A 27,336-nucleotide genomic window follows, 5' to 3' on the forward strand; every position below is an offset into this window, starting at 1 on the left:
TTGTTTTTTTCTCTGCAGAACAGAAATAAAGTCCAAAAACCTATCCCCACCACGGGACTGAGGAGCAATCATTGGTAATTGGGCAAATGGAATTTCTAACGTGATCTGTTATATTTCATTTATGTACTCTCCGGTCCAATGACTTTTCTAAGCAGGTCAGAAGTTTCCACACTTGTATTCCATCATCATGAAGCTCACAGTGGCTACTCCCTACCCAGAAAAGCTTCTGCAGAGCCCACACAGTTTCAATAAATTCAGGCAGCGCTTGAAATGCAAATATAAAAGTGCAGTACTACGTGTCCCAGCGTAGTGTTTGATGGTGAGAAGTGCAGGTACGCTCCTATTAAAAGCACACTGGTGCAGTGCCGGTAGTATTAAACAAGTGCAGGTACTGAGTACCTTATAGTATCGGCCCATTTAAAGCACTGGTTACAGTTCAATTTCATTTCTTCAGTTTCCTTCGACGAGATTGGGGAAGTATGTAAACAGGGTGGCTGCGATCTTTTCGGATCACAAGTCAGTTCTTCACCTTACCCAGTTGTGCTACAGGACTTCGTACAGGGCAGAATCTGCTTCTTTGCTGTGGTGAAACAGTGATGCTGGTATTTTGATTAAGACTGAAGAAATGCTCTAGCATTCCAGGATGTCTCTGCTACTTTTCATACCATCATGTATGATACCATGCTCATCTGCATGGAACTGGAGTCTGGGACAAGACCTTAAGCTGCACCTCTCCAACCAGATGATCACTTTACGTCATTGCCAGTTCCTTCACGCATTTCATTGGCTGTGTTTTGTCCAGCTATTTCCTTCAAGGCAGTCTGTGTTGCCCACTGGGCCATCCATTGTGCTAGATCAGTCTTCTTACAACACAATCTCAGCAACCAGCCCCATGAATAACCCCCAGATCCAGACTGGTCTATTTCTGATCATCGCTAGCTTTAGTAAGTCTTCTATTGTTAGTGTATCGTTTGTGGTTCACACAGTGGGTCTCTACAACTCTCCCAGTTTCTGAAGAAACTTTCACATTATCTGGAGTTCTAGACTGTTTTGAGATGGTGGCTATTTCCAAGCACCGACCCTGCCATCTATTCAGGTTCATGCAAGAAGCGGACTCCACACATGTATATTCGGGCAAACAAGAGATGTGTATATACCAAAGCATTGCTCTAGCTTCCTCACAACCATCTGCCCCCCTGAGACATAAGACTGAAACATTCGTCTAAACTTCATGAAGGATGCTCAACTTCCTACATAGGCCACGCTATAACATACTCCTAACCATACACTGGGTAGTCTCTTCCCCAACTGGCTTTGGCAGTAGTTTGGACTAACCCACTGGTGTGAAACTCTAAACACGTGCTACAGTACAATATAATCAGGGCCACTGGAGTTATGAGATTTTGTGACTAGGTCGATTTCCGCATTATCGATTTGCTGCATTTGGCACAATTGTTTGCCCTCTACCTGACAAATGGGAGCATTTTGTTGTTGCTATGTCCAGTACTCCTATACCCAGGGGGCTGGGTCAGAGGGCGGGACCGGGGGGCTTCCTGGTAAACTGATGGTACAAGCAGTGTTTTGAAGGGAAATCTCTGGCGAAGGGCGCCTGGTTTCTTTCATAAGAACTTACTTCACCAGTTTTTTTTTTTTTCCATAAGCTGTTCCATACGCCAGATGCATTCGCATTCAGAATGTTATAGTGCCATTGACTGGAATCGATGCACCTGTTCTTTTCTGTCTGTGCGCTAAAAAGCCTTAGAATGTATCCATAAATGTTTCTTGAGGCAAGCATGTATTCCTGAATCAGACTGCATACCCCAGTGTGTAGTAATTGTATAGCTCTGCAATCGCTGGCGCCATAGCACCCAGGATAATGTGCTGCATGGCTAAACGCTAATGAAATCCGAAAGGAGAGACCTGTCTGCTATGCCAATGCTCGTGGTTTTTTTGGTATGTGACTGTTTTAATGATTTCAGGGTGACAATTAAATCTTTCTTATTTTATCCCCCAGGTGCTGGCGAGTCTGGAAAAAGTACAATTGTGAAACAAATGAAGTAAGTAGCAGAATTTGATTTTACTTTTTATATTCTTTCGAAATCCTTCGGTCTGTGTATGCCGGATGTTCTGCAGTCCTTTGAACACTTTCATTATTTACCGCTGTTGGAGGCTGTTATGCTATGGTCCATACAAGTGTAAGGTGCTTCTATGAATGGCATGTCCGGTCCTGATTGCTCTGGAGCATATTTCTCACACACCCTCATTTCAAAGAAGGAATTGGAGTTCGACTTGTGACGCAGCTTTCAAACCTCTTTTGAAGCCAACTTCTCTTTACTGTGGACATCTTAATCTTAATTACTGGGCAACTATCTCAGACTGGGGGGGGGGGGGAGAAAATGCCCATACCCCCCCCCCCTCCCCCCCCTCAAAAGCTTGTTTTCATTCAAGTTGTTATAAATTGCTTGCAGAATGAAATTGCGTACCTTTGAAAAGTAGATTCTGAGTTCCTGAAGATGTGGAGAAATATTGTTTCCATTCATAAGACATACCCATAATGGTGAACTGGCAAGGCAAGTTACTTTCTCTCTCTTCTGCAGCATACAGTGTTTTGTATTTTAGTATCCACTGGTTAATACGTTTCTCTTTTTGTGTTGAGATTGGGGCAGTTGTCAATTTACTAACTTGGGCATTCCCAGAGAGATTATGGTTCGAGTTCCCAGGGGTATAGGTTGGCTGTGTGGTGGATAGGGAAATGCAGCACATTCTGGTTTTAGTCAAGTCAAGTCAGAGAATTTATATAGCGCACTACATACCCAGAGGGTCTCAAGGCGCTTAGAAAGGGGAGGAGGATTACTTGTCAAATATCCACGTTTTAAGTTGTTTTCTGAATGCCAGGTGGTTCTGGGTGAGGCGAAGGTAAGCGGGGAGTGAGTTCCATGTTTTAGCAGCCAGGTATGAGAAGGATCTGCCTCCCATGGTGGTCCTGTTGATGCGAGGTACAGTGGCGAGGGCTTGGTTGGAAGAACGTAGTTGGCGGGAGGGGGTGTAGAAGGACAGTCGTGAGTTGAGGCATTCTGGTCCGATGTCGTAGAGTGATTTGTGTGCGTGAGTTAGCAGTCGGAAAGTGATTCTCTTATTGACGGGTAGCCAGTGGAGGTCTTTCAGGTGACTGGAGATGTGTTCGTTGCGCGGGATGTCTAATATGATCCTGGCTGAGGCGTTTTGGATTCGTTGGAGTTTCTTCTGGAGTTTAGCGGTAGTACCTGCGTAGAGGGTGTTTCCATAGTCCAGTCGGTTCGTGACTAGAGCATGGGTGGCTGTTTTCCTTGTTAGCTCCTCTTGGAGTTAAAACAAGCCAAGTTCCACTTTCTCTTTTTAGAAAACGTGCAAGATTGACATGGCACCCTCCCTAAATGATTCTTCGTGAGTGAGTGAAGACATGTTCACAGGTAGTATTCGTGATGACAGTTTGAGCTAACCCACTTCCCTTAATTGAATTTACAGTTTCTATTTACGTTTTACCTCTGTCGGTGGGCAGTTTGGCTTTACTGAAGTGTAGTAAAAGTTTTTATAAGTAGCAGAACAGTGGAGCAAGTTCAGAAAGTATGAGACCATACACACTGTCGGGGGCAATTATGTCAAGTGGCTTTTCTGCTCACCTGGAGGCCTACATTGGTGGACTGTCTTTCTCGTTCAACTTTGCACCCTTGTGGAATTGATTAATGCATTTATGTCCTCCGTTGCTTCCATTATGCTTATCCTTGTGCAATCCCTTGAATAAGGCAGGTACATTGATGCAGTATCTAACTACTCTAAGCTGGCTCAAACCTCTTGTGCTGTCTACATGTCTCTTACAGCTTTTGTGTAATTTCCACACGTGGATTAGACCCGATCTCACCTAACTAAATGACCCATGTTTCCCATTGGAATAAAACAAATCTCAGTGCTCACCTTTGAAGAAAAATAGTGGGCTAAGTAGCCCGATGCAGTGCTTACCACTTACATATATTTCAACTCTCAAAGATAGGAAAGCAAAATATGCATAACACTTCACACCATGATTAGGAAAAAACCCTGCCTAGAATGCACTGTGACTGGAAACTGAGCAGGTCCTTAAACTCTTAAGATTGCTTCATTTCCCCTAAAAGCACGAAGTTATTAGTCATTTGGCAGCTTTGTCCTAGTTGGAATGTGGTAAGGAATGACCGGACAGCTACCTCCCTAGTGCACTAACTGTGCCCGGATTGCTGAGTTACGCTGTATCCAGGTCCCTTTTGGGGGCAAGGGCAACCTATCTTAAAGCATTTTTAAAGAAATAAATGAAGGCTCTTGCTTACCATATGCCATTCTATCGCCCTATCTTCTGTGTTTTCCTTAGTCTTAGCCTGGTATGTATTTCAGTTTGACTGAAAAGTTTATGAACAGTTGTTTAAAATGATACATCTTATTGTTATAGATTCAGGAATTGAAACTGCCTATTTTCCTTTTTACTACAGGATAATTCATGAAGCTGGGTATTCAGAAGAAGAATGTAAGCAGTACAAAGCAGTTGTTTACAGTAACACTATACAGTCCATTATTGCTATTATTAGGGCAATGGGAAGATTGAAGATCGACTTTGGTGATCCTTCTAGAGCTGTAAGTAAAATTGTATTGTTACTGTTTAGCTGAACATGCATTTTGCACTAACTGTTAATTGGTGGCCATATTAAAGTTGAAACTAGACAATCCCAAGTCCTCATTCTGTACTAATTTTGAATGTCTCCACTCTTCTGGAGGGAGGTTTAGGTCATCTCTGCCCAGTGTAACTTTGTTCCTATAGTAAATTTAGAAGCCTACTCCCACGTCCTGTTCCCAGTATTCAAGCTTCCTTTGCCACAAGTCAGATGCCCCTCCGTTAGACCTTTCTAAATGACTGCACTGTTAATTGTAGCTTTTGGACAGCCATGCAAGAGTTTAATATTTTGTTTAGATATTTGCACATAGTCATTAGCAATTCAAGACCAGTACCACAAATTACATACTGAACACAGCTGAAGGGAGTACAGGGGGTTGTTGATGAGGCGTAGTGCAAGGTATCTGTTGTTCTGCTACATGGCCTTCTCTTCCCACGTTTAGTTATTGGTTGGGCAAACTACTTAAGTCATCACTACATTTAAATACCACTCCACATCTGCCTTGAAGCAACTAGAACACAGGGTGACATTTGCAGGCGTTTGTTTAGGGTGTTCCATTTCAAATATTCACTATATAGGTACTGTTTGTGGGAGTGTATGTTGCGGTTTATTAAAAGTTTATTATGAAATCCTAGCCTTGATGCTGTAAAAGTCCTTCTGGCATGCCCTGTAATCTTTGCAGGTGTCTGTTGAGATTCCAAATAACCTTCAAAATAGCTGAGGAGAGTAACCTACTTAAGCAAAGAATCTATATACGGTTCAAAGTCCATGTTCCTAATCTAATCAGACAATCCCCATGAAATACTCCTTTTACAATGCCCCTTTCGCAGGGATTTGTCAGGGTTTGTGATGTGTTCTATGTGCAGCTTTAGAAAAGGTTATTAAACTACTGGTATTCTGGAGCTCTCTTGCATTTTCCCTACCACTCCAGAAGAACTTGTCTTCAGCCTCAACGTGGCCTATGGACCTTTTGCGGCTCAAGATACTTAGCCGTATCTGTCAAGTACTTCAAGACTGTGCAAGTCGTGATTTTTGGGTTTTTTTCTTGTTTTTCTCAGTTTTTCCAAATGTTTGGCTCTTCCTTGATGTGGATCCTCTCTGGTCTTGCTGAAGTTTTCTTCTCTAGATCCCCAATTAATTCAGTCGACCTGTTTCTCCCAATCTTGATGTTTTAGGGGCCACACCTTTTCGCTTAATCAAGTTGATGTTCGTTTGCATGACAGCCTTCCTCCAATACTGCCTGACCTTCCTGGAGAGGTCGGAAAGATTAATTTTCCCTCCTGGGAGAGAACAGGATAGGTGACTGCCAGCCTTCCTAACACACAGTGCAGGGTCAGTAAAGCGGTTGGTTTTGAAGGAAATACAATTGAATGATACGCACAAGTTATAGTTACACCAGTTACCTATAAGTGGTGAATTTCAGTTAAACCTAATTAGAACATCTAATTTTTTCCAGTGAATTTCTAGTTTTTTTCTCTTGCTGTTGAGTAAAATTGAATTACATATGTTAATCCAACTGCTGCAGCACACAATCTCTGCTCCCCCGGTCCCCTCCTTGAATGCAGCCATTGGTGACAAGGCTTAGCATATGCTAGACCCAGTGGCCAACCCACGAGCCCCCTGCCCTGAGAAGCCATATCCCAGGAATTTTATAGGGGATGGGGGGCCGCTTTTGGCCCTGGAGACCCAATCTCCCAAGGCCCGTCATCATATTTAATAGGGTAGGGGAGGGGGGGGGGGGTGTACTGTGCCTAGCTAGCTCCCTGGGCTGATTTCGGCATCCTTACCCCATAGCCTGGCACATTTTGTGTGGGCTCCCTCCACGCCGGATGTTTGGCCCGGGGGACTGGTGTATTTCTTTAGGGAATGGTGCACGTGTCCCTTTCCCCCAAGCAGATTTGGCCGGGGGTGGGGGGCCAGAGGGGTTATGGGAGATCACTATATTTACAGGGGAAGAGGACACCCTGCCCCCTCCCAGGGCTGATTTCAGCCTAAGGAACCCCATCCCCTGTGGCCTGGCCATCTTCCAAGAAGGAGGTGGGGGCACACAGCCACCCTTCAGAGGCAGATATCAGCCCTGGGGAACCCAGCCCCTGGTCAGTGTGCAAAGGGCCCACCCAGGGCACTCCCTACACTTTGGTTGGAGGGATACGAGGGTGGGGGGGGAGTAGTAAGACCTCCGCAGGAGTTGGAGTTTCTCCCACCTGCAGGAAGCAGCTGAAAATGCTGCTTCCTGTGGGCGTGAGCAGTCCTGATCTTTTTCCGTGGGAGGAAAACAAATGAAGTCCGCTTGCAGCGGGTGGGAACATTTTTCAGGCTCCTGCTCTCCGGGACCAGACTTGGTGTTTGCTGCAGCATGAATGGGAGTTTTGAAATTGCTCCCTCAAGTGAGAACACCACCGTTTTCCCTACCTTCACCAGTGCGGGCAGGAAAAGTGCTATGTCCCGTCGGTGTGCACCCGCTGACATAGCATGAGCCAGCTCTGGGGGATAGGGTCCCTATGGCCATTAATTAGGGTGACCAGATTCTCAAAACAAAAAACGGGGACAGGTCATAGACATAGAAGTAGGACTACGGTTTGCCGTAACCATCGACATAAAAGTAGGACTATTTGACAGCTGTCATAGACCTAGAAAAGGGACTACAATGACAGCTCCCTCCACAGACCGAGATGAAGCATTAGACAACAAATCTGCGGTCTTCTATTGGCACCCCTCTCCTTTACACAGCAGCATTAGTACTTTTTATTACATTTACACTTTTAAGGACTATAGCATATATTTGCCAAAAATCAATAAAACATCACAGGCTAGCAAATGCCAGATTTGCTAGCTTTATCAATGCTCATTTCTATAGCTGCTGCGTCAGCACCACATAAAGTACAACTCGCCAATGTTGCTCAGGACAGAAAAGCATGGGAGGTAAACTGCGGAATGCTAAATTAATTAAATGTATAAAAAAACACTTCTCTCCAGGTATTACTGCCTTAGGGTCTTAAGAGTCGCAAAGGCTGGCCGACCACACAGTCCTCCCACATTTGCGTGGTCACTGCTGAGATGTCATGTGACCTTACTGGGGTATGTATAGTGCACTCTAGCCATTGGTATCATCTCATAGTGCAGTGTTCCTCATAGTACAGCCCGCGGGCCGCTGGCGGCCCGCCAGGCCTTCATTGGCGGCCCGCGGACCTTGATCGAGTACAGTGCACTTCTCTGAGATGGCCGCAGGAGCAAACGTGAATACGCGTTTAATACGTAATCACAACGTTTCCTCCTGCGGCCATCGTCTCTGCTTTCCTCCGATTGGCCTGCCTGCCTCTGACGTCACAGGAAGCTCAGGCCCTTTAAAAGTCAGCGGTAACTAGCGCTAGTTACAGCTGACTTTTAAAGGACCTTTTGGTGAGCTTCCTGTGCCCCTGGTGTCACGACGTCCTTCCAGCCCCGGAGAACCTTCGCAGCAGTGCCTGCACAGGTATGTTTTTTTAATCGTTATGTACATTTGGCTCCTGCGCACAGCCTCCCCAAGCCCCTATAAATTAAACTGTGAGTACATGCCCTGGTGACGGCCTCTAAGACTCCGAGTCTTCCCTCTCTTTCGGTCTCGCTCCTCAGTGAAAACCAAGACTCCAGGAAACGGGTAGTGCCTTCTCTTTCCTCCTTTCCTTATTTGCTGCCCTGTGAAATGGATCCCCCCAAAAAAAAGTGTCTATGGACGTCTGCATTTTCTGGATAGGGCCGACTGCAGGTGAGGCGATTTTATATCAAACAAGTATCTACCACAAAAGTATTGCCCAGACTCCATACCGGGGTGAACTGGAAGACTCTGGGAATTCCCACCTGGAAACGTGAACACTAAACACTGCAGGAAAGGGAGGGAGACGCAGAGAGAGGGAGGGAGACGCAAAGAGAGGGAGGGAGACGCAGAGAGAGGGAGGGAGACGCAGAGAGAGGGAGGGAGACGCAGAGAGAGGGAGGGAGACGCAGAGGGAGGGAGGGAGACGCAGAGGGAGGGAGGGAGACGCGGAGGGAGACGCAGAGGGAAGGAGGGAGACGCAGAGGGAAGGAGGGAGACGCAGAGGGAAGGAGGGAGACGCAGAGGGAAGGAGGGAGACGCAGAGGGAAGGAGGGAGACGCAGAGGGAAGGAGGGAGACGCAGAGGGAAGGAGGGAGACGCAGAGGGAAGGAGGGAGACGCAGAGGGAAGGAGGGAGACGCAGAGGGAAGGAGGGAGACGCAGAGGGAAGGAGGGAGACGCGGAGGGAGGGAGGGAGACGCGGAGGGAGGGAGGGAGAGAGACGCGGAGGGAGGGAGGGAGACGCGGAGGGAGGGAGGGAGACGCGGAGGGAGGGAGGGAGACGCGGAGGGAGGGAGACGCGGAGGGAGGGAGACGCGGAGGGAGGGAGGGAGACAGACAGAGGGAGAGAGGGAGACGCAGAGGGAGACAGACAGAGGGAGCGAGGGAGACGCAGAGGGAGACAGACAGAGGGAGAGAGGGAGACGCAGAGGGAGACAGACAGAGGGAGAGAGGGAGACGCAGAGGGAGACAGACAGAGGGAGAGAGGGAGACGCAGAGGGAGACAGACAGAGGGAGAGAGGGAGACGCAGAGGGAGACAGACAGAGAGAGAGACTAGAGGGAGGGAGGTACTGAGACACAGACGGAGAGGGAGGGAGGGAGGGAGAGAGAAAGGGAGACAGAAAGAGAGAGAGAAATAGATAGATAGAGAGGGAGAGTGATAGAGGGAGGGAGGGAGCCAGAGCTAGATAGATAGAGATGTGTGAATCTGGTGGCTCAGTGGACGAAGGAGTCTGCTGCAGGGGCCTGTGTTCAACCTCATGGTCAGTTTTTTTTTGTTGCTCTAGCCCCGCCCCTCCCCCACTGACCCCACCCCCACCGGTGCGGCCCTCTGCCACAAACCACACTGTAAATTTGGCCCCCGAGAGAAAGTTTGTGAGTACCCCTGTCATAGTGCAATAGTGTGAAGACCTGAGAAAAAGCTCGAGCAGCGTTGCTCGCCTCTTTCACAGGCGTTAACCCTGCTCCTTTAAGTCCTTTCCAGCTAAACAGTTTGCCGTGATCTGAAAGGTCAGTCAAAAGGTCAAGTCATAACTTTGATATGGAGAACATAGATGCATCAATTGGTTAGGAATAAAACATGCAATGAGCAATGCATTAATCCTTGCACGGTATGCATAAGGTCTACTGAAAAGTTTGTATGGCTATGAATACAAACTACAGGACGAAGAAATATTGTTTTATCCAAAGTAGGTTTTTGGCTGGCACGATGACGTAGGTGGCGCTGCGTGTAAAATGTCTCTCTTCAAAGGATTTTCCTTCTTGCTACAGCACTCACCTCAGTGACAACACATGCTGTAAACAGTGCAAAGAGAGCATGCGCGCGCATGCTCAACCGTAACAATGAAAAACAGGGACGTTCGAGGCATGTGGGCTGCTGAATTCATATCTGTGCATAGATCGCCGCCTAGTGTTGGGTCCGGATGATTGCATATTGTTGTCCTGGAAGAGTCTTCGAAGTATCACGAGATAGGTGGCTCCTCCCCTGGACTACAGTGCACATGGGCATCCCCTCCATCCTTAGATTGTTTTTTTCCGCCATTGGGTTCGGATGTCCTAATCTTAGCTCTTTGAGTATTTAGGAAAACTTTACTTTTGTCAAGCCAAAAGGCTTTTAAACTCGTCGGTATTGTTTTCGTTCGGCGCCAAGTATTTTTCTACAGTTGATTCTCTAGAAAAGCATCGAAGTTAGCAGTTTGCCCTTCAACGCCAGAGGCCCGATCGAGATCGACGATGGAAACATCAAATTGCCCCTTTAAGCGTTGCCCCCTTTGCAACGCTAAGTATGCTCGCTTCGACGTGCACCCCGTGTGCAATAAATGCCTCTCCAACACACGACAAAGCCACCTGTATGGCGTGTTCCAGGTTCCGATCGAAGAACTCTTCGCATTCGTCGAGCAGCTCGGCTCGAGGCGCAGAAAGCGGCGCCAAACCCGGACAACATCTTCGGGACCGAAGATGAAGTCGTGGACCTTGAAGTGCTGGAGGGACTATCGGATACAGATTCGGAGTGTGAATCCAACTATGATGCCGAAGACGAGCGTATCGTAGATGTCGAGGAAGATTATGCCGTCAATAAGGTAGGAGACGACGAAGAGGCCCTTGGGGCCGAGGAAGATGGCTCGGACGATGAGCTAGGCCCATGTGTCGGTGCAGGGCCCGAAGACGCACTCGATAAGGCTCAGGTCGAGGGATCGCCACACGGCCTTACCCGAGATCTTTCCTCTCGTTCTACAGCCCCGCTTCGAACTATCCTACGGAGCCATCTGTCTCGAAAGCGCCATCATCCGGTCAAGGAAAACCGAAACTGAAGGCACAGGCACTGAAATCGAAACCGAAAGAGAAAATGACTCTCAGCGGCGACAAGGTCTCGGAGCCGAAGACACAAAAGACGGCACCTAAGACTTTGGTCAAGGTGGTCGAGCCGAAAAAAATCGGCATCTAGGATCGTCGATACGGGAAAAAAGGGCAACCCTCAAGAGCCAAGCCCTTCCAATCCTCGTGCCCAGAAACAAACGTCTGGTACGGGGCTCGATGCCACACCAAGAACGGTCTCGAAGGGCCATGTCAAGTCCACGACACTGTCCCCCTTCGTAAAGAAGTCGGTGTCGGAGTCGTTATTACGCATCCAAGACCGGGCTTCGATGCTCACCGCGACAACAGCCCTGCAGCCGAACACGGCCTGCACGGTTCAGACCGTGTCGACGCACATCAAGTTCGGATTACCACCGGCGGTGCGACCAAAGATGTTCGCACAAAAGGGTCCCGCACCGATAAAAGGTGTTGACCCGAAGAACGCTGCCGAAGCGCCAAAAGGGGTGTCAATGGACCAAACGGCTGCTGAAGTACCTCAAGAAGATGAGGAGCCGAGGCAGTTTATTTCTTCGGGGACTGGTAAACTTTCACTACATAAAAGAAAGATGGTGCCAGAGAAACCTATGGAGCCACACAGAATTCCATTAAAGAAACAGAAAACCACGTCACCAGTTCTTCTGGAACATGTTCAAGATTATAGACTGGAGCCTCAATCATTCTCACCCACACAGTCTGATGTGGATGCAGGACATTATGGTGCTGATGACAGCACTTACCCATTGACCACTGACCCTTACGACCAAAACCAACCTTGGGTGGACACTATTGGTGCGGGGGACCCGCATACTGCTCCAGACACACAAGCATATGAGGTGAAACCATCTCCAACTGAAGATGCTGCTGCCTTCAATGCATTAACTGAGAGCAGCTGAGAACCATGATGTACAGCTCCACACTGATCCTATTGAGGATGATTTTCTGATGGATACCTTCTCTACCTCAGATCTGTTAAAACTCTGCCCATGCTCAAAGGTGTCCTAAAACAAGCTAATGACATTTTTAAGGAGCCCACGAGGGCCAGAGTACTAAACCCTAGGATTGAGAAGAAGTATAGGCTAGCTCCTGTGGACCCTACCTACATAAGAGGCCAGCTGCCTTTGAACTCGTTGGTGGTTTTCAATGCTCGGAAGAGGGCCAACTCACAGACAACGGGTGATGCTTCTCCCCCTGACAAGGAGTCTAAGGTCTTGGAAACATCAGGAAAAAGAGTTGCTGCACTGGCAGCTAACAGTTGGAGGATTGCCAACACTCAGGCACTTCTTGCTAGGTATGACAGGGCGCATTACGATACCCTAGAGACACTGCTACAGCACCTCCCAGATCAATATAAGGAAGGAGCAGAGTCCCTGATTAGAGAAGGGAAGCTCATAAGCAACGCTTCCATTAAGTGCGCTCTTGACGCAGCTGACACTGCAGCTAGGGCTATTAACACCAGCGTCATGTTACGACGACATGCTTGGTTAAGAATTTCCGGATTCAAACCAGAGATACAAACTATACTCAATCAACCTGTCAACCCTCAATCCCTCTTTGGCCCAGAGGTTGACACCACCCTAGAGAAAATCAAAAAAGCTACAGAGACTGCAAAGTCTATGGGGGCTCTGCAACCACAGCAGTTTAGGAGTGGGTCCTTTCGTCGCTCTGCCAACAGGGGACCATCTAGAGGCCAGAACTCACAGCAGTCGCAGTACACTAAACCAGGTACGCAGACCAACTATAACAAAAATCAGAGGTGGATACCGTGGCAACGTCAAGGGTAGAGGCCGTGGAAACAACAGCTCCAGGTCCTCCGCCACCACCAAACAGTGACGCCTTGTCACTGCCTCCCGACCACGTAACACCTGTCGGGGGGAGACTCCCAACAGTTCCTGCCGGTCTGGAAATCCATCACCACGGACAGGTGGGTGAGACAAATTGTCCAGTACGGTTATTGTCTAGAGCTCACATCCACTCCACCAAACATACCACCAAGACACCGTCTTATGTCCGCAGAGCACTTGCACTTATTGCACCAGGAAGTGCTCAGTATGCTTCACAAAGGAGCCATAGAACTAGTGCCTGTACAAGACCAAGGATCAGTGGTGTGCTCACTTTATTTTCTGATCCTCCAAAAAGGACGGGTCTCTCAGACCCATACTGGACCTCAGACCTCTGAACCGTTACATTCTGTCAGAGCATTTTCACATGCTCACCCTGCAGCAGGTGCTGCCGTTGCTCAGTCAGGGAGACTTTCTCGCAACCCTAGATCTAAAAGATGCCCATTTCCATATACCCATACACCCGTCACACAGAAAATATCTCAGGTTCACTCTTCAAGACCAACATTACCAGTTCAAGGTCCTCCCTTTCGGAGTAACAACGGCACCAAGGGTGTTCACCAAGTGCCTAGCAGCAGTGGCAGCACACTTAAGGAGACAGCATATACACGTCTATCCTTATCTGGACGACTGGCTTATCCAGGCACGGTCCGCCCGGCAGTGTGCCAGCCACGTCTCCCACACCATTCACCTTCTTCACAGCCTGGGATTCTCACTAAATTATCCAAAGTCCCACCTTCAACCCACCCACGTACGGCAGTACCTAGGCGCGACCATAGACACTCTGGCGACCACGGCCCAACCCAATCCCGTAAGGATCCACAGCATGCAGTTGCTAATAAAAAAAGTTCAGACCTCAACACTCACTACCGGCCTGAGTGTTTATGCAGTTGATAGGCATGATGGCTTCCTGCATCTTCATAGTCCTGCACGCGAGACTACATATGCGCCCGCTTCAGGAGTGCTTAGCACGTCAGTGGAATCAGGCTCAAGGACAGTTGAAAGACCTAGTGTTGGTGAGCGGTCGGGCATACAACTCTCTGCATTGGTGGAATCCACAAAACCTTTGCAAGGGCCGACCGTTCCAAGAGCCTGTTCCACAAATAATACTGACAGCGAACGCGTCTCTCCAGGGATGGGGAGCTCATGTACTCAATTACACAGTGCAGGGACTATGGACAACACAGCAAAAGAAGATGCACATCAACCTTCTGGAACTGATGGCAATCTTCATGGCAATGAAGGCATTCAAAGTACACTTGTGCAACAAAGTAGTGTTGATCTGGACAGGCAACATGACTGCCATGTACTACATACAGAAGCAGGGAGGAACACACTCTCCACAGTTGTCTCATCTGGCTCAGAGCATGTGGAAGTGGGCCATTCAGAGGAACATGTTCCTCATGGCGGAACACCTCCCTGGCAAGGACAACCAGATGGTGGATCTGCTCAGCAGACACAGCCACCAGATGCACGAGTGGGAGCTACATCTGTCAGTACTCCAACCGTACTTCCAGCAGTGGGGTCATCCAGAGATAGACCTATTCGCCACAAGGGAGAACGCAAAATGCCAAAGCTTTGCCGCCAGGTTCCCGCATCCACAGTCGCAGGGCAATGCGATATGGATGAACTGGTCAGGCAGATTTGCGTACGCTTTTTCCCCCAGCACCATTAATACCGCTAGTGGCACGCAAACTGAGGCAACACCCACTGACGCTTGTCCTGGTTGCTCCCACGTGGGCACGCCTGCCATGGTACACCGCGTTTCTAGAACTCTCCGTGGTACCGCATCAAAGACTGCGGCTGACGCCCAGGCTTTTAACCCAGAGCCATGGCGCAATTCAGCACCCAGATCCGCAACAGCTAAGCCTAGCGATCTGGCTCCTGAAATATTAGAATTTGGCTACCTCAACTTGCCTCCAGAATGTATGAATATCATAAGAGGCAAGACGACCCACGACCAGAGCCTGCTATGCGGCTAAGTGAAAAAGATTTGTCATTTATTGTAAAAATAATGACATCAATCCGCTGGATGCATCAACTCAGAACATTATCTGTTATCCATTACACTTATACACTTGCAATCTAGCATACAATTCCATCCGTATACATTTAACTGCACTGGCGGCTTACCTTCAGAACAGGCAGCACCTCTCACTGTTCAGAGTGCCTGCCATCAAAGCCTTCTTGGAGGGACTCAAACGAGTGATTCCTCCTACACACCCACCTTCACCAGTCTGGAACCTAAATGTGGTCCTCACCAGACTCATGGGACCACCTTTTGAACCTCTACACTCCTGTGAGATTCAATTTCTAACCTGGAAGGTAGCTTTCCTAGTAGCCATTACTTCACTCAGAAGAGTTAGTGAACTCCAGGCACTAACCTTTCAAGAGCCATTTATACAGGTTCATGCAAACAGGGTCGCACTACGCACCAACCCTACATTCATGCCCAAGGTGATATCGCAGTTCCATATGAACCAATCCATAGAACTGCCGGTGTTTTATCCTGATCCTGAGAATGTAGCAGAGAGAATGCTCCACACACTTGATGTCAAAAGAGCTCTCATGTACTATATTGACAGAACACAGACTTTCAGGAAGACAAAACAACTGTTTGTTGCCTTTTCTCCACAGCACAAAGGCAACCCCATTTCCAAAGCAGGAATAGCTAGGTGGATCGTTAAGTGTATACAGATTTGCTATGAAAAAGCTAAGCGCACACTAACGATTCCTCCAAGAGCCCACTCCACACGCAAGTTAGGGGCCTCCATGGCTTTCCTAGGGAATATTCCTTTACAGGAGATATGTAGAGCAGCCACATGGTCCACTATACATACATTTACAAAACACTACTGTGTAGATGTACACTCAAGACAGCAGGCAGCTGTAGGACAGGCTGTTCTCAAAACTTTTTCAGACTGCTGCAGCTGGCACGGGCAGCCGCCGCTAATGGAGGGACTGCTATATAATCTATGCACAGATATGAATTCGGCAGCCCACATTCCTCGAACCGAATATGCTACTTACCAGTATGCATCTGTTCTTGGCATGTAGGGCTGCTGACATTCATATCGCCCACCCTCCTCCCCGGCACCTGTAGCAGCTGTAGCATTCAGTAATTACTAGTTAGCATGGTCATCATTCACTATAGTACACTCCATTTCTGCCACAATGGCGAAAAACAATCTAAGGATGGAGGGGTTGCCCATGCGCACTGTAGTCCAGGGGAGGAGCCACCTATCTCGTGATACTTGGACTATTCCAGGACAACAATATGCAATCATCCGGACCCAACACTAGGTGGCGATCTGTGCACAGATATGAATGTCAGCAGCCCTACATGCCTAGAACAGATGCATACTGGTAAGTAGCATATTCGATTTCTGTGTTTAACCTGGACACTGTTTGAAAACAGGGACATTTGAGTCACTTGGAGAAAAGTGTCGGGACACGGGGACAAAAACAGGGACCGTCCTGGGAAACTGGGACGTCTGGTCACCCTACCATTAATGTCTTGGGCAGTGGGTGCTGTGTGGCACCATCCCCTTTGTAGTTGCGGCCGGGCCCCAGGGGATAGGGTACACCGGTCCGGGGAGGAGGGCGCGCAGCCCTCCTCACCATTACACAAATTGCTTGGCCTCAAGGGATTAGGTCCACACTGCTGAAATCTGCTTGGGGTGGGGGGCTGTGTGGTCCCTCCCCATTTTTGAATACAGCCGGGACCCATGTGCTGGGGCTTGGAATCTGAAATTGGCTCCGGAGGTGGGGGCCTCATTCCCCCTCTTCTTTTTATTTTTTTTATTTTAAGGCTGGGTACTGGAGGTCTATTGGGCCAAAAGTGGGCCGGGGGAGGCACGTGACCCCCCTCCTACTTCTCAAAATTGACCAGGCCCTTGGGAATGGGGTCCCCGGGGCCGAAATGGATATGAAGGACAGGGGGTCACATGTATCCCACTATAAAGCTTTCTTTCTGACCAAGATTTAGATTTGTGCTAAATGTGGTGTAATTCTGTTAGTGGTTCAGGTTGTAGATTTGTCTAAAATCCTTTTGTGAAATTGCATTGGCAACAGACATTTTGGGCCCCCACCCCCCTTTTTCTCGTCTCCTGCTTGACGGATCACACAAACTTTCTGAAGTGACTGGCACACTAGTTTTGAAGATTTCGTGAAGGTTCGTCAAATGACACAAGTTATTAGCTAATCAAAAAATGCTGTTCCTATGGAAACTAGATCCTAACTATAACTACCTACTGGTGACTGGCAGTAGGCAATGTGTGTGTATATATGTGTGTGCATAATCTATTGCTTACTGGCGGTCGCCGGTAGGTAGTTAGGACCATGTGTGCATTGGAAAAGCGTTTTTTGACCTGCCTATATCTTTGGCGCTGTTTGACGAATATTCACAGTTTCCCCCAAAAAAGTGCTCCGTTCTTTCTTGTTGTGCTTGGAAAGTCTCTGGGCCAAAAATAAAAAGGGGTAGGGGAAGGGAAGTGTTTTTCCAATGTTAATTTCCATTGGGATTTTGAACACAGCAGCACCCCAAACCGCTGGATGGATAGACCAAATAACTCTAAAAACTACTGTATATCTCAGTGCATGAACCCTCCTGATCTCATGGGGAGTCTCACAAAAATGTTTTAAAAAAAATAAAAAGGGGTAGGGTAGGAATACCCTGTCCTCTTAGCTCTGGTCATAGGGTCCCTGAGGGACCCCGATAGGGCCAAAAAGCATTTCCTAAAAATGTTGCAGCGGAAATGCTACAGAGCAATGAATCCGAGGCAAAAATAAAGAAACAAATACAGGCTTCTGTGCTTTTTATGAATACAGCCCCCAGGTGGGTGAGGTCCCGGGGGCATTTTGTAAAACAAGCAGTGGCATAGCCAATAGGTCTCGCCTTTGGGACATTATAAGTGTTTAGCAATGCAGTACATTATCCCCCACTGGCATGCCCACACACAGCCTTAAATAATATGGCGCCACATACCTCGAAAGAGCTCAGTGAAGTGTGTTTTTTGCCTCCGCTAGGCTTGACCTAAAAAATGGCATGTGGGGGATAGAGAGTGACAGGATGTAGACCGCATAAAGTTAAGTTATGCTGAGTGCTTATTTGGTTATTGCCAACTTTATTGCGCACAGGATGTTGCGTTTGCGGAAGTAATTTAGGAGAAATTAATTTAAAGAGACTGCATTACAAGGGGGCGTTTCTCAAGACCGCGCAGAACTGGGCCGGAGTCAGTCATATGTCAGACTACACAAGACTTATTCTATCCCAAGCCTGCCGCTAAACCTATGGGCCTGCCAGGTATGTACATTAACTCTGCAGGCAAGGCGACTACACCTGTACAAAGCTATGAAAAGATATGTAAAATTAAAAGAGGAATAGAAGAGTCAGTCACCAGCGCAGGCACAGGCCTATGGGTGACAGACACTGGCGCGAGCTCCATCTTGTATAAGGCGATTGGTGGGTGGGGCAAGATCAGACGGCCTGTGGAGGAAGAGTCCGGGTTCTGAGTTTCCTATCCAGGGCTGGCACGTGACGAGCCACTTCAATTGGGACAGGGTTTAGAGGCGCATGGGAAAAGGAGAGGTACCGAGGAAAGATTTAATTGGGAGCTGGGCAGGAAAGTAGTAAGACGACCTATGCAGTTCTTGAATCATTCATGGAGATTAATATAACTGAGCTCTAGCCTGTGGATTAAAGTGCAAATACCCCCCATAACAGTACTTGAAGCAAGTGCCACATACCTGCATTATTTCCCAAAGCCCACACCGCTTGCAAGCTGATGTGTGCATGTGGAGACGTCAAGAGGGAGATGTATGTGGGGATAGCGCTGCCCTCCACCACAGCCCTGGTCCGAAGTGCCGGAGGCAATGCTGGTCAGGGCCCAGGACGCCTCAAACTGAATGGGGCTACGGTACAGCCACAAACTTTGGAATCAAACCAGCCTGGATAATGCGGTCAATAGGAGGTTGTTTCTCTCTGGAAAGGAGTGTTCGAGGCATATGAGCTGCTGCAGTCACATTATTGCATTAGATCGCCGCCTAGTGTTGGGTCCGGGTGTTGCACGTTGTTGTCTTGGAAGAGTCTTCGAGATCTTGCGAGATAGGTGACTCCTCCCCTGGACTACAGTGCTCGTGGACAGCTCCTCCATCGTCAGATTGTTTTTTTCCACCATCTGGTTCGGATGTACTTCTGCGACGCCAACTTCGACTCCGAAGTTTTCAACTTTATTCACGCAAATCCAAGTATCTCGACGGGATTGCTCTCCGGTCGATACCCTAGAACTTTACGAGACTTTATTTCTCAGATTTCCATCGACGCAGGCCTCCGGGCCTATCGACGCCACTCGGGCCTCAGGCCCATGGAAAGGACCCTCTTCAAAAAATGCCCCCGGTGTGGTGCTAAATACCCACACACGGATCATCACCTGGTGTGCAACAGATGCCTATCTCCGGAGCATAGAGAAGACGACTGCTCAGCCTGCGCACTCTTCCGTTCCAAAAAGACAATCAGGAACCGAAGGGCCCATCGACAAGCGATGCATCGACAAGCGATGCATCGACAAGCAGCAGCACCGGAACTGGACGATATCTTCGACCCCTCGGATGCCGAGGACGCGGACGGTCTACAGCTAGTCACAGTCAAAGAATCGGACTCGGATGACCCAATCCCAGCGGGGCAGCATGTGAGTACCGATGCCCCTGTCCCAATCACCCCACATAAGGCTCCGGTCAAGACATCGCTACAAGGCCTCCGTCACGATCGAAACATCCCTTCGGAAGCCCCAACCTCGGGCCCGGATCCGAAGATGACAGAAAAGCCTTCCGGTAGCTCGGGACCGAGCAAACCGTATCTCCCTACACCCAAAATGCCTCCGGCGCCGAGAAAACCACATCCGGCTCCGGCGCCGAAAGACTCAACCGTTTCCAAAAACGTCGAGCCGAAGCTTCTCGAGTTGAAAAAGGTCGATCCCAAGAAAAATATCGACCCCAAAAAAGTTAATCGACCCGAAAAAGACTAATGACTCCAAAAAGGTCACTGAGCCTAAAAAACAGATCGAACCCAAGAAAACGGTCGATCCGAAAAAGGACGTCTAAGTCAAGAAAGCTCCCGAACCGAACAAAAACAAGGTTCCCGAGCCAAATAAGCCGAAGCCTACAAATCCTTCGATTCCCAGCAAAAAACACCACAAATCTTCGGTGCCGAAACCACCAAATACAGAGGAGGAGCTGTTTTTTTCCGGATCCTGTCGATCCAAAACAGAAAAGAATCATCATAGACCCTAACACAGGTCATGTGGTGCTCCACAAGAGAAATTCATCCTGCATTACCCTCTCCTATTCCTCTAAAAAGGAAGGACATTGGTACTTCTCCTATTAGGCCTGTCACCCCTCCCCCTCTCTCTCTCTTATTTTGCCTTATGTGCCATACACCCCCCCCCCCCATGCCTCCACAGCCTGTTGGGGACCCAGATGAGGACATAGATAATGATCCACAAGACCCATATGACGATCCTGATGACCCAAATCCCAACCTGGACACATGGGGAAACCCATATTCACCAGACAATAACGTACCTCTTCTAGACCCCACACCATACCTTTTCAAAACCATCCCCTCCTGATGACACCATTGCATTTCATCAGTTAGTAGACAGGGCTGCTAGTTTCCACGGGGTAGATATGCATGCTGACCCTCTGGAAGAGGATTTCTTGCTGGACACCTTCCCAACCACAGAAAGAAGTGTCCTCACTTTACCCATGCTCAAAGGGGTTTTAAAACATGCACCAGAAATATTCAAAGACCCCATTAGGGCTAGGATACTCAACCCTAGACTAGAAAAGAAATATAGAGCAGCACCCTCCGACCCTACATACATCAAGGGTCAACTACAGCTGGACTCTTTAGTAGTTGCCAATACACGAAAGGGCAAACTCACAAACCACTGGCGATGCCGCACCACCAGAAAAAGAGTCCAAACTACTAGAGGCATCAGGGAAAAGGGTGGCTTCACAAGCAGCCAGCACCTGGAGAATAGCTAACACACAAGCTTTGTTAGCTAGATATGACAGGGCACACTGACAAACTAGAGGAGCTGCTACAACATCTCCCCGACCCATATAAACAACAGGCAACTGATCTCATCCAAGAAGGAAAGTTCATCACTAATGCCTCGATAAAGTGTGCTCTAGATGCAGCTGACACAGCCTCTAGAACAGTCAATACAAGCGTAATGTTAAGAAGACACGCCTGGCTTCGCATCTCAGGTTTCAAACCTGAGGTGCAAACCACTATTCTCAATCAACCCCTTAACCAAGATTTCCTGTTCGGGCCTGAAACAGATGTCCTACTAGACAAAATGAAAAAGTACACTGACACCGCTAAATCTATGGGTGCACTACAGTCTTAACAATCCAAACGTTCCTTTCATAGATCCTCCTATAGAAGTACAGGGAGAGGGAATAACGCACAAACCTCTCAACCTTTCCAAACTACCTCTCAAAACACATTTCAAAAGGCAGAGGAGGATATAGAGGAAACAATACTAAAGGCAGAGGTAACAACAACAATCGTACCTCCACCACTCCTAAACAGTGACCTCCTACACCTGCCTCCAGACCACTTAACACCAGTCGGAGGCAGATTATCACAGTTCCTACCTGTCTGGGAATCCATCACATCAGACATGTGGGTGAAGCAAATTATCCATTTTGGTTACTGTCTGGAACTTGCATCTACCCCACCGAACATACCACCCAAACACAGACCAATGTCAGAGGAACATACCATACTATTGCAACAAGAGGTCTTAGCAATGCTACAAAAGCACGCTATAGAACCGGTTCCCCTGCAGCAACAAGGAAAGGGAGTTTACTCCCTCTATTTCCTAATCTCCAAAAAAGACGGGTCCCTCAGGCCCATTCTCGACCTTCGTCCCCTCAATCACTATATACACTCCGATCATTTTCACATGATCACACTCCAACAAGTACTACCACTACTACAGCAAGGCGATTTTCTCGCCACGCTAGATCTCAGATGCATACTTTCATATACCCATTCATCCCGCACACAGGAAATACCTCAGATTCGTAGTGCAGGGACAGCACTACCAATTCAAAGTCCTACCCTTCGGGGTAACAGCACCAAGGGTGTTCACAAAATGCTTAGCAGTAGTGGCAGCACATCTACGGAGACAACATATTCATGTGTTTCCATATCTAGACGATTGGCTGATAAAGGACAAATCACATCACCAATTTCTGCAGCACACTGTGACCACTATCCATCTATTACACAATCTGGGATTTTCCCTCAACTACCCAAAATCCCATCTACAACCCTCCCATATACAGCAGTATCTGGGAGCAACAATAGACTCCACAGTAGCAAAGGCTTACCCAGCTCCAGCCAGGATACAGAACATTCAAGCAATGATCCAAAAATTCCAACCTCAGACTCTCTTGACAGCAAGAGTGTTTATGCAACTCGTATGCGTCCCATACAAGAATGCCTAGCAACACAATGGAACCAGGCTCAAGGGAAACTAAAGGACCTAGTGTTGGTAGACAGTCGTACCCATCGCTCTCTGCAGTGGTGGAACACACAACCTTTCAAAAGGACGACTGTTCCAAGAGCCAGTTCCACAGGTAGTGTTGACAACGGACTCATCACTCACAGGGTGGGGATCCCATCTACTTCAACATACAGTGCAAGGTCTATGGACACCGCACCAAAAAATACACCACATAAACTACCTAGAATTACTGGCAATATTTCAGGCAATGAAGACCTTTCAAAAACACATAGCCAACAAGACTGTCCTAGTCCGGACGGACAATATGACAGCAATGTTCTACATACAGAAACAGGGGGGGGACACACTCTCTGCAGATTTCACGCCTAGCGCAAAGTATATGGAGATGGGCCATTCCACAAAACCTCCATCTTCTAGCAGAACATCTCCCAGGAGTGAACAACCAGATTGCAGACCTATTGAGCAGACACAGTTAACAGATCCACGAATGAGAACTTCACCCAGAAGTCCTACTCCCGTTCTTTCAAGCATGGAGACACCCAGACATAGATGTGTTCGCCACAAAAGAAAACGCAAAATGCCCATCCTTCGCCGCCAGGTTCCCAGTCGAAGGGCAATGCGATTTGAACTGGTCAGGCAGATTTGCATACGCTTTTCCGCCAACCCCACTCATTCCATTAGTGGTACGCAAACTAAAGCAACAAACACTTACAATGATCCTGGTTGCTCCCACATGGGCACGACAACCATGGTACACAACACTCCTAGAACTCTGTCGTCCTTCATCAACGACTACACCTCTCTCCAAAACAACTCACACAGAACCATGGAGAGATACAACACCCAGATCCCAATCAAATGAACCTAGCAATCTCGTTCCTGAAGTCTTAGAGTTCGGATACCTTAACCTGCCTCCTGACTGTATGAATCATCAAAGAGGCAAGACGTCCCACTACCAGAGCCTGTTACGCAAACAAATGGAAAAGAATTGTTATTTACTGCCAAAATAATCAAATCAATCCGCTAGATGCTTCTGTCCAAAACATTATTTATCTGCTACTTACAAAGATGTGATCTAGCATGTTCATCTATCAGATTACACCTAGCTGCTATTGCAGCATACCTCCAGAACAGACAACACGTGTCTCTCTTCCGCATACCACCTATTAAGGCGTTTATGGAAGGGCTCAAAAGAGTAATCCCTCCAAGAGCTCCACCTTCTCCAGTCTGGAATCTTAACATTGTACTTACTAGACTTATGGGCCCACCTTTGAACCTCTACATTCTTGCGAATTGCAGTTCCTAACATGGAAGGTGGCATTTCTAATAGCAATTACTTCACTCAGAAGAGTAAGTGAATGGCAGGCACTGACAATTTAAGAACCTTTCATGCAAATACACCAAAATAAGGTAGTTCTCAGGACAAACCCGAAATTCCTACCAAAGGTCATAACTAGTTTTCACATTAACCAATCAATTGAGTTACCTGTCTTTTTTTCAAAAACCACAGTCAGTAGCTGAAAGGGCACTCCACACACTAGATGTCAGAAGGGCCCTACTCTACTACATAGACAGAACTAAACCATTTCGAAAGACAACAGTTTTGTGTCTTTCTGTCAACCTCATAAGAGTAACCCTATCTCAAAGGCAGGGATAGCCAGATGGATAGTTTAAGTGCATACAAATGTTATCAAAAAGCTAAACGCACATTAACTATTCCCCCCAAGAGCACATTCCACGCGCAAAATGGGGGCATCAATGGCTTTTCTAGGGAATATCCCCTTAGAACACATTTGTAGGGCAGCTACATGGTCTACCATACATACCTTCACTAAACACTATTGTGTTGATGTGCAAGCCAAACAACAAGCTTCTGTAGGTCAGGCTGTCCTTAAAACACTTTTCCAAGCTACTGCAACTGCCACCGGTAACCACCACTAGAGGAGGAACTGCTATACAGTCTATGCAATAATCTGACTGCAGCAGCTCATATGCCTCGGACGGTAAATGCTACTTACCAGTATGCATCTGTTCTTGGCATGTAGAGCTGCTGCAGTCACATGCCCACCCTCCTCCCTGGTGCCGAGCACAGTTGCAGTACCATCTTATTTAGCTACATTTACATGGACACCTTTCTTTCTATTACTATCCTCCTTCTGTAGTAGGGGATCTCTGTGTATAGTCATAATCTAGTGAATAGTCCCACCCATGTGCGTGGACCCCGGAGCAATAAAAAATAATCTCTAAAAGGTGACAAATCATGCAGACCTGCATACACCTTTAAGAGAGAATTTAATTTAAAGACAGATAATGCAGCCTATACCCACAGGCTACACTGTCCAGTACTTCAACTAGAATTCCACCAACATCCACAAACAGCACTGCCTGTCTAGTTTTTCTCCACATAGGAAAAAACCCTGCCTCTACCAGCAAAAGCCTCTGGAATGATAGAGAGGAAGGAGTGGACAGACAAGCCCCATAGGCTGCCATTATGTGGCTTAGAACAGGATACTGTGCCTTTAAGAAAACTTTCCAGATTTCCAGAACTTTCCCCAGTATCCCAGAATGCCCAGCAGGTCCCATTTACTTTCAGTTCTTTTTTCCGGCTCCTGCTAGCAGGACCCTGGAGCATTGAGCTCTCCCCTTTTCAAGGGTTTATTGGAGATTTTGTCAATTTTTGTCACTTTTTCAAGTGCTTAGTAGCTGGTACTGTCAACATGCCTGGCTTGTTCGACAAGTGCCCGGAATGTGGTAGAGAGAAGGCTAAAACTGATCCCCACGAGGTGTGTATAGGTTGCCTTCCCCAGTCCCACGTGCCTGAAGACTGTGATATCTGCCACTCGTTCTCAGCCTGGACCCTGAGGGACAGAATGAAAATCAGGCTTCAAGTTCTGGAGGAGAGAAGGCTGAAGGCACCAGGTGGGTCTGGAGGGGCTGATTTGGCCCATACTGAGGCCTCTGGGGGGGCTCCCCAGGGGCAGGAAGACCAGTAAGCGCTCCCACTCCCCGTCGACGTCGAGGGCGTCGACGTCGAGGAGGATGACCACCATCTGTTCGCTGTCTCCCCAGGGCTCTGGGGAGAAGCTGCGTCGACTATCGACGTCGAGGGACCTGAATAGGCCGCCGTCTACTACATCGGCATCGTCGGCGACGCCGCCGTCTACGGCGCCGTCCAGCAGTCGGCGTCGAGATCGGACCCGGCGTCGGCGCTCGCCGTCGAGGGGAGATCGCCGTTCGCAGTCGATGAAGAGGAGACGGTCGACGTCGAAGAGGAGATCGACGTCGAGACGCTCGAGGTAAAGAAGATCGCCGTCGAGGCGCAGGTCGCCGTCGAGAGAGTCATCTGGATCGGTGTACTCTGTGGTGTATACGCCTCCTCGGATGCCTACGTCACCGCCTCCTCTCCCACCACCTCCAACTCCGCCTCAACCACCGCCGCCACCTCCACCGCCACCACCGCCGCGGACACTGCCTCCGCGGCCCCCACCTCGGTCGTTGCCACGCACTCCAGTGGGGCCGCCGGTGGTTCCCCCGCGGTCGGTTTCCCTTCCGAGGTACCCGACTCCGCCGCAGGGGACTCCGAAGCCACGACGCCCGCGGTCGCCGGGACCGGCTAGCCCGGCGGGCAGACCGAAGCCGAAGAGGTCGCGCTCCCGCTCTCTCAGGAGGAGAAGATCACGGAGCCATGGACGGTCATCGTCGGACTCAGGACGACGCCGTAGGAGGCACAGGTCCAGGTCGCACACGCGCTCCTCGACCAGAGACTTTTCCCCGACGCTGTCGGACTCTCCGGGGACTAGGGTGTCTCCGGTGGACGATTTGGTCTCTTTCCAAGAGGTGCTGTTGAGAGGGGCAGCAAAGTTGGGTATCTCGGTGACGGTTCCAACACCCACGACGTCCGTGATATTCGAGACACTTCATAAACATCTGGCTCGCCCTCTACTGCCTCTTGTACCAGGACTGGTGGAACCCGCGTTGGAGCTGTTCCTCACTCCCGCGGTGACGAAGGCCGCCCCCTCCAGGCTCATGAAAAAGTATAGGGCCCCGGAGTCTGACCCTACGTTTTTGAGGGTGGACCCGAAGCCGGATTCGGTCATCGTGACGGCGGCGAGGAAACAACATGCGACCGCCCCTTCATCGACGGTCCCGCCTGACAAAGAAAGCCGCTGGCTGGATTCTGCGGGCAGGAAGGTGTGTGGGACCGCCGCCACCACCATGAAGGCGGCGAGTGCAGGGGCTTTGTTGGGCCGTTACGACCGGGCCCTGTGGGAGTCCCTGCAGCAGTATGCGGACCTGCTGCCCCGGGACAAGACTTCTTGGAGACAGTGCGCGAAGGCATGCTGGTTTCTAATCAGGTGATCGGCGCAGCGGCGGATGTATCCTTGTTGGCCGCCCACGCCTACTGTCATGGCTTCCACCAGAGGCGGCATTCGTGGCTGCGCCTGACGTCCCTCAAGCCAGAGGCGCAGCAAAGAGTGGCCAACCTGCCCTTCTCGGGGGAAACCCTGTTCGGGAAACATGCGGATGATGAGATGGCCCGCATGGAGGCGGAAACCCTGACGGCCGTCTGGTTGGAGAAGGCCGAGAAGAAGAAGCGCCCGTTCCAGAGGCGGTTCGGGTCTTCGGGCAGAGGGCGTGGGTAGGGTTTGGGACAGCAGCAGCAACAACAGCAGCAGTTCCGCAAGCCCTTCCAGAAGCGCCAGAGGGGTAGAGGAGGCCAGCAGGCTACTACCAAGGGCCCGGCCGGGTCTCGGCCCTGAGCGGCTACTTCCCCCCTCAACCGTTACCCACTCCAGTGGGGGGAAGCATTACATTTTTTCCGGCAGAGTGGAGAAAAATTACTCGGGACAAGT

The 27,336-nt window shown here is 48.9% G+C and overlaps 1 protein-coding gene across 2 annotated transcripts in view; it reads left to right on the top strand.

Annotated features, from left to right (window-relative positions):
* GNAI1 (G protein subunit alpha i1) overlaps positions 1–27,336 on the top strand; it is a 289,814-nt gene that overhangs the window by 44,267 nt on the left and 218,211 nt on the right. For both annotated transcript variants that reach the window (XR_014981294.1, XM_085652880.1), the window contains exons 2-3: positions 2,015–2,057; positions 4,497–4,638. Coding sequence is in view for 1 of the 2 variants with exons in the window: in XM_085652880.1 (XP_085509006.1) it covers positions 2,015–2,057; positions 4,497–4,638 (185 nt within the window). In the remaining variant the exon portion in view is untranslated. The remainder of the gene's footprint in view (positions 1–2,014; positions 2,058–4,496; positions 4,639–27,336) is intronic.

The sequence above is a fragment of the Triturus cristatus genome, chromosome 4_1 (genome assembly GCF_964204655.1).
Source record: "Triturus cristatus chromosome 4_1, aTriCri1.1, whole genome shotgun sequence".
Lineage (NCBI taxonomy): Eukaryota > Metazoa > Chordata > Amphibia > Caudata > Salamandridae > Triturus > Triturus cristatus.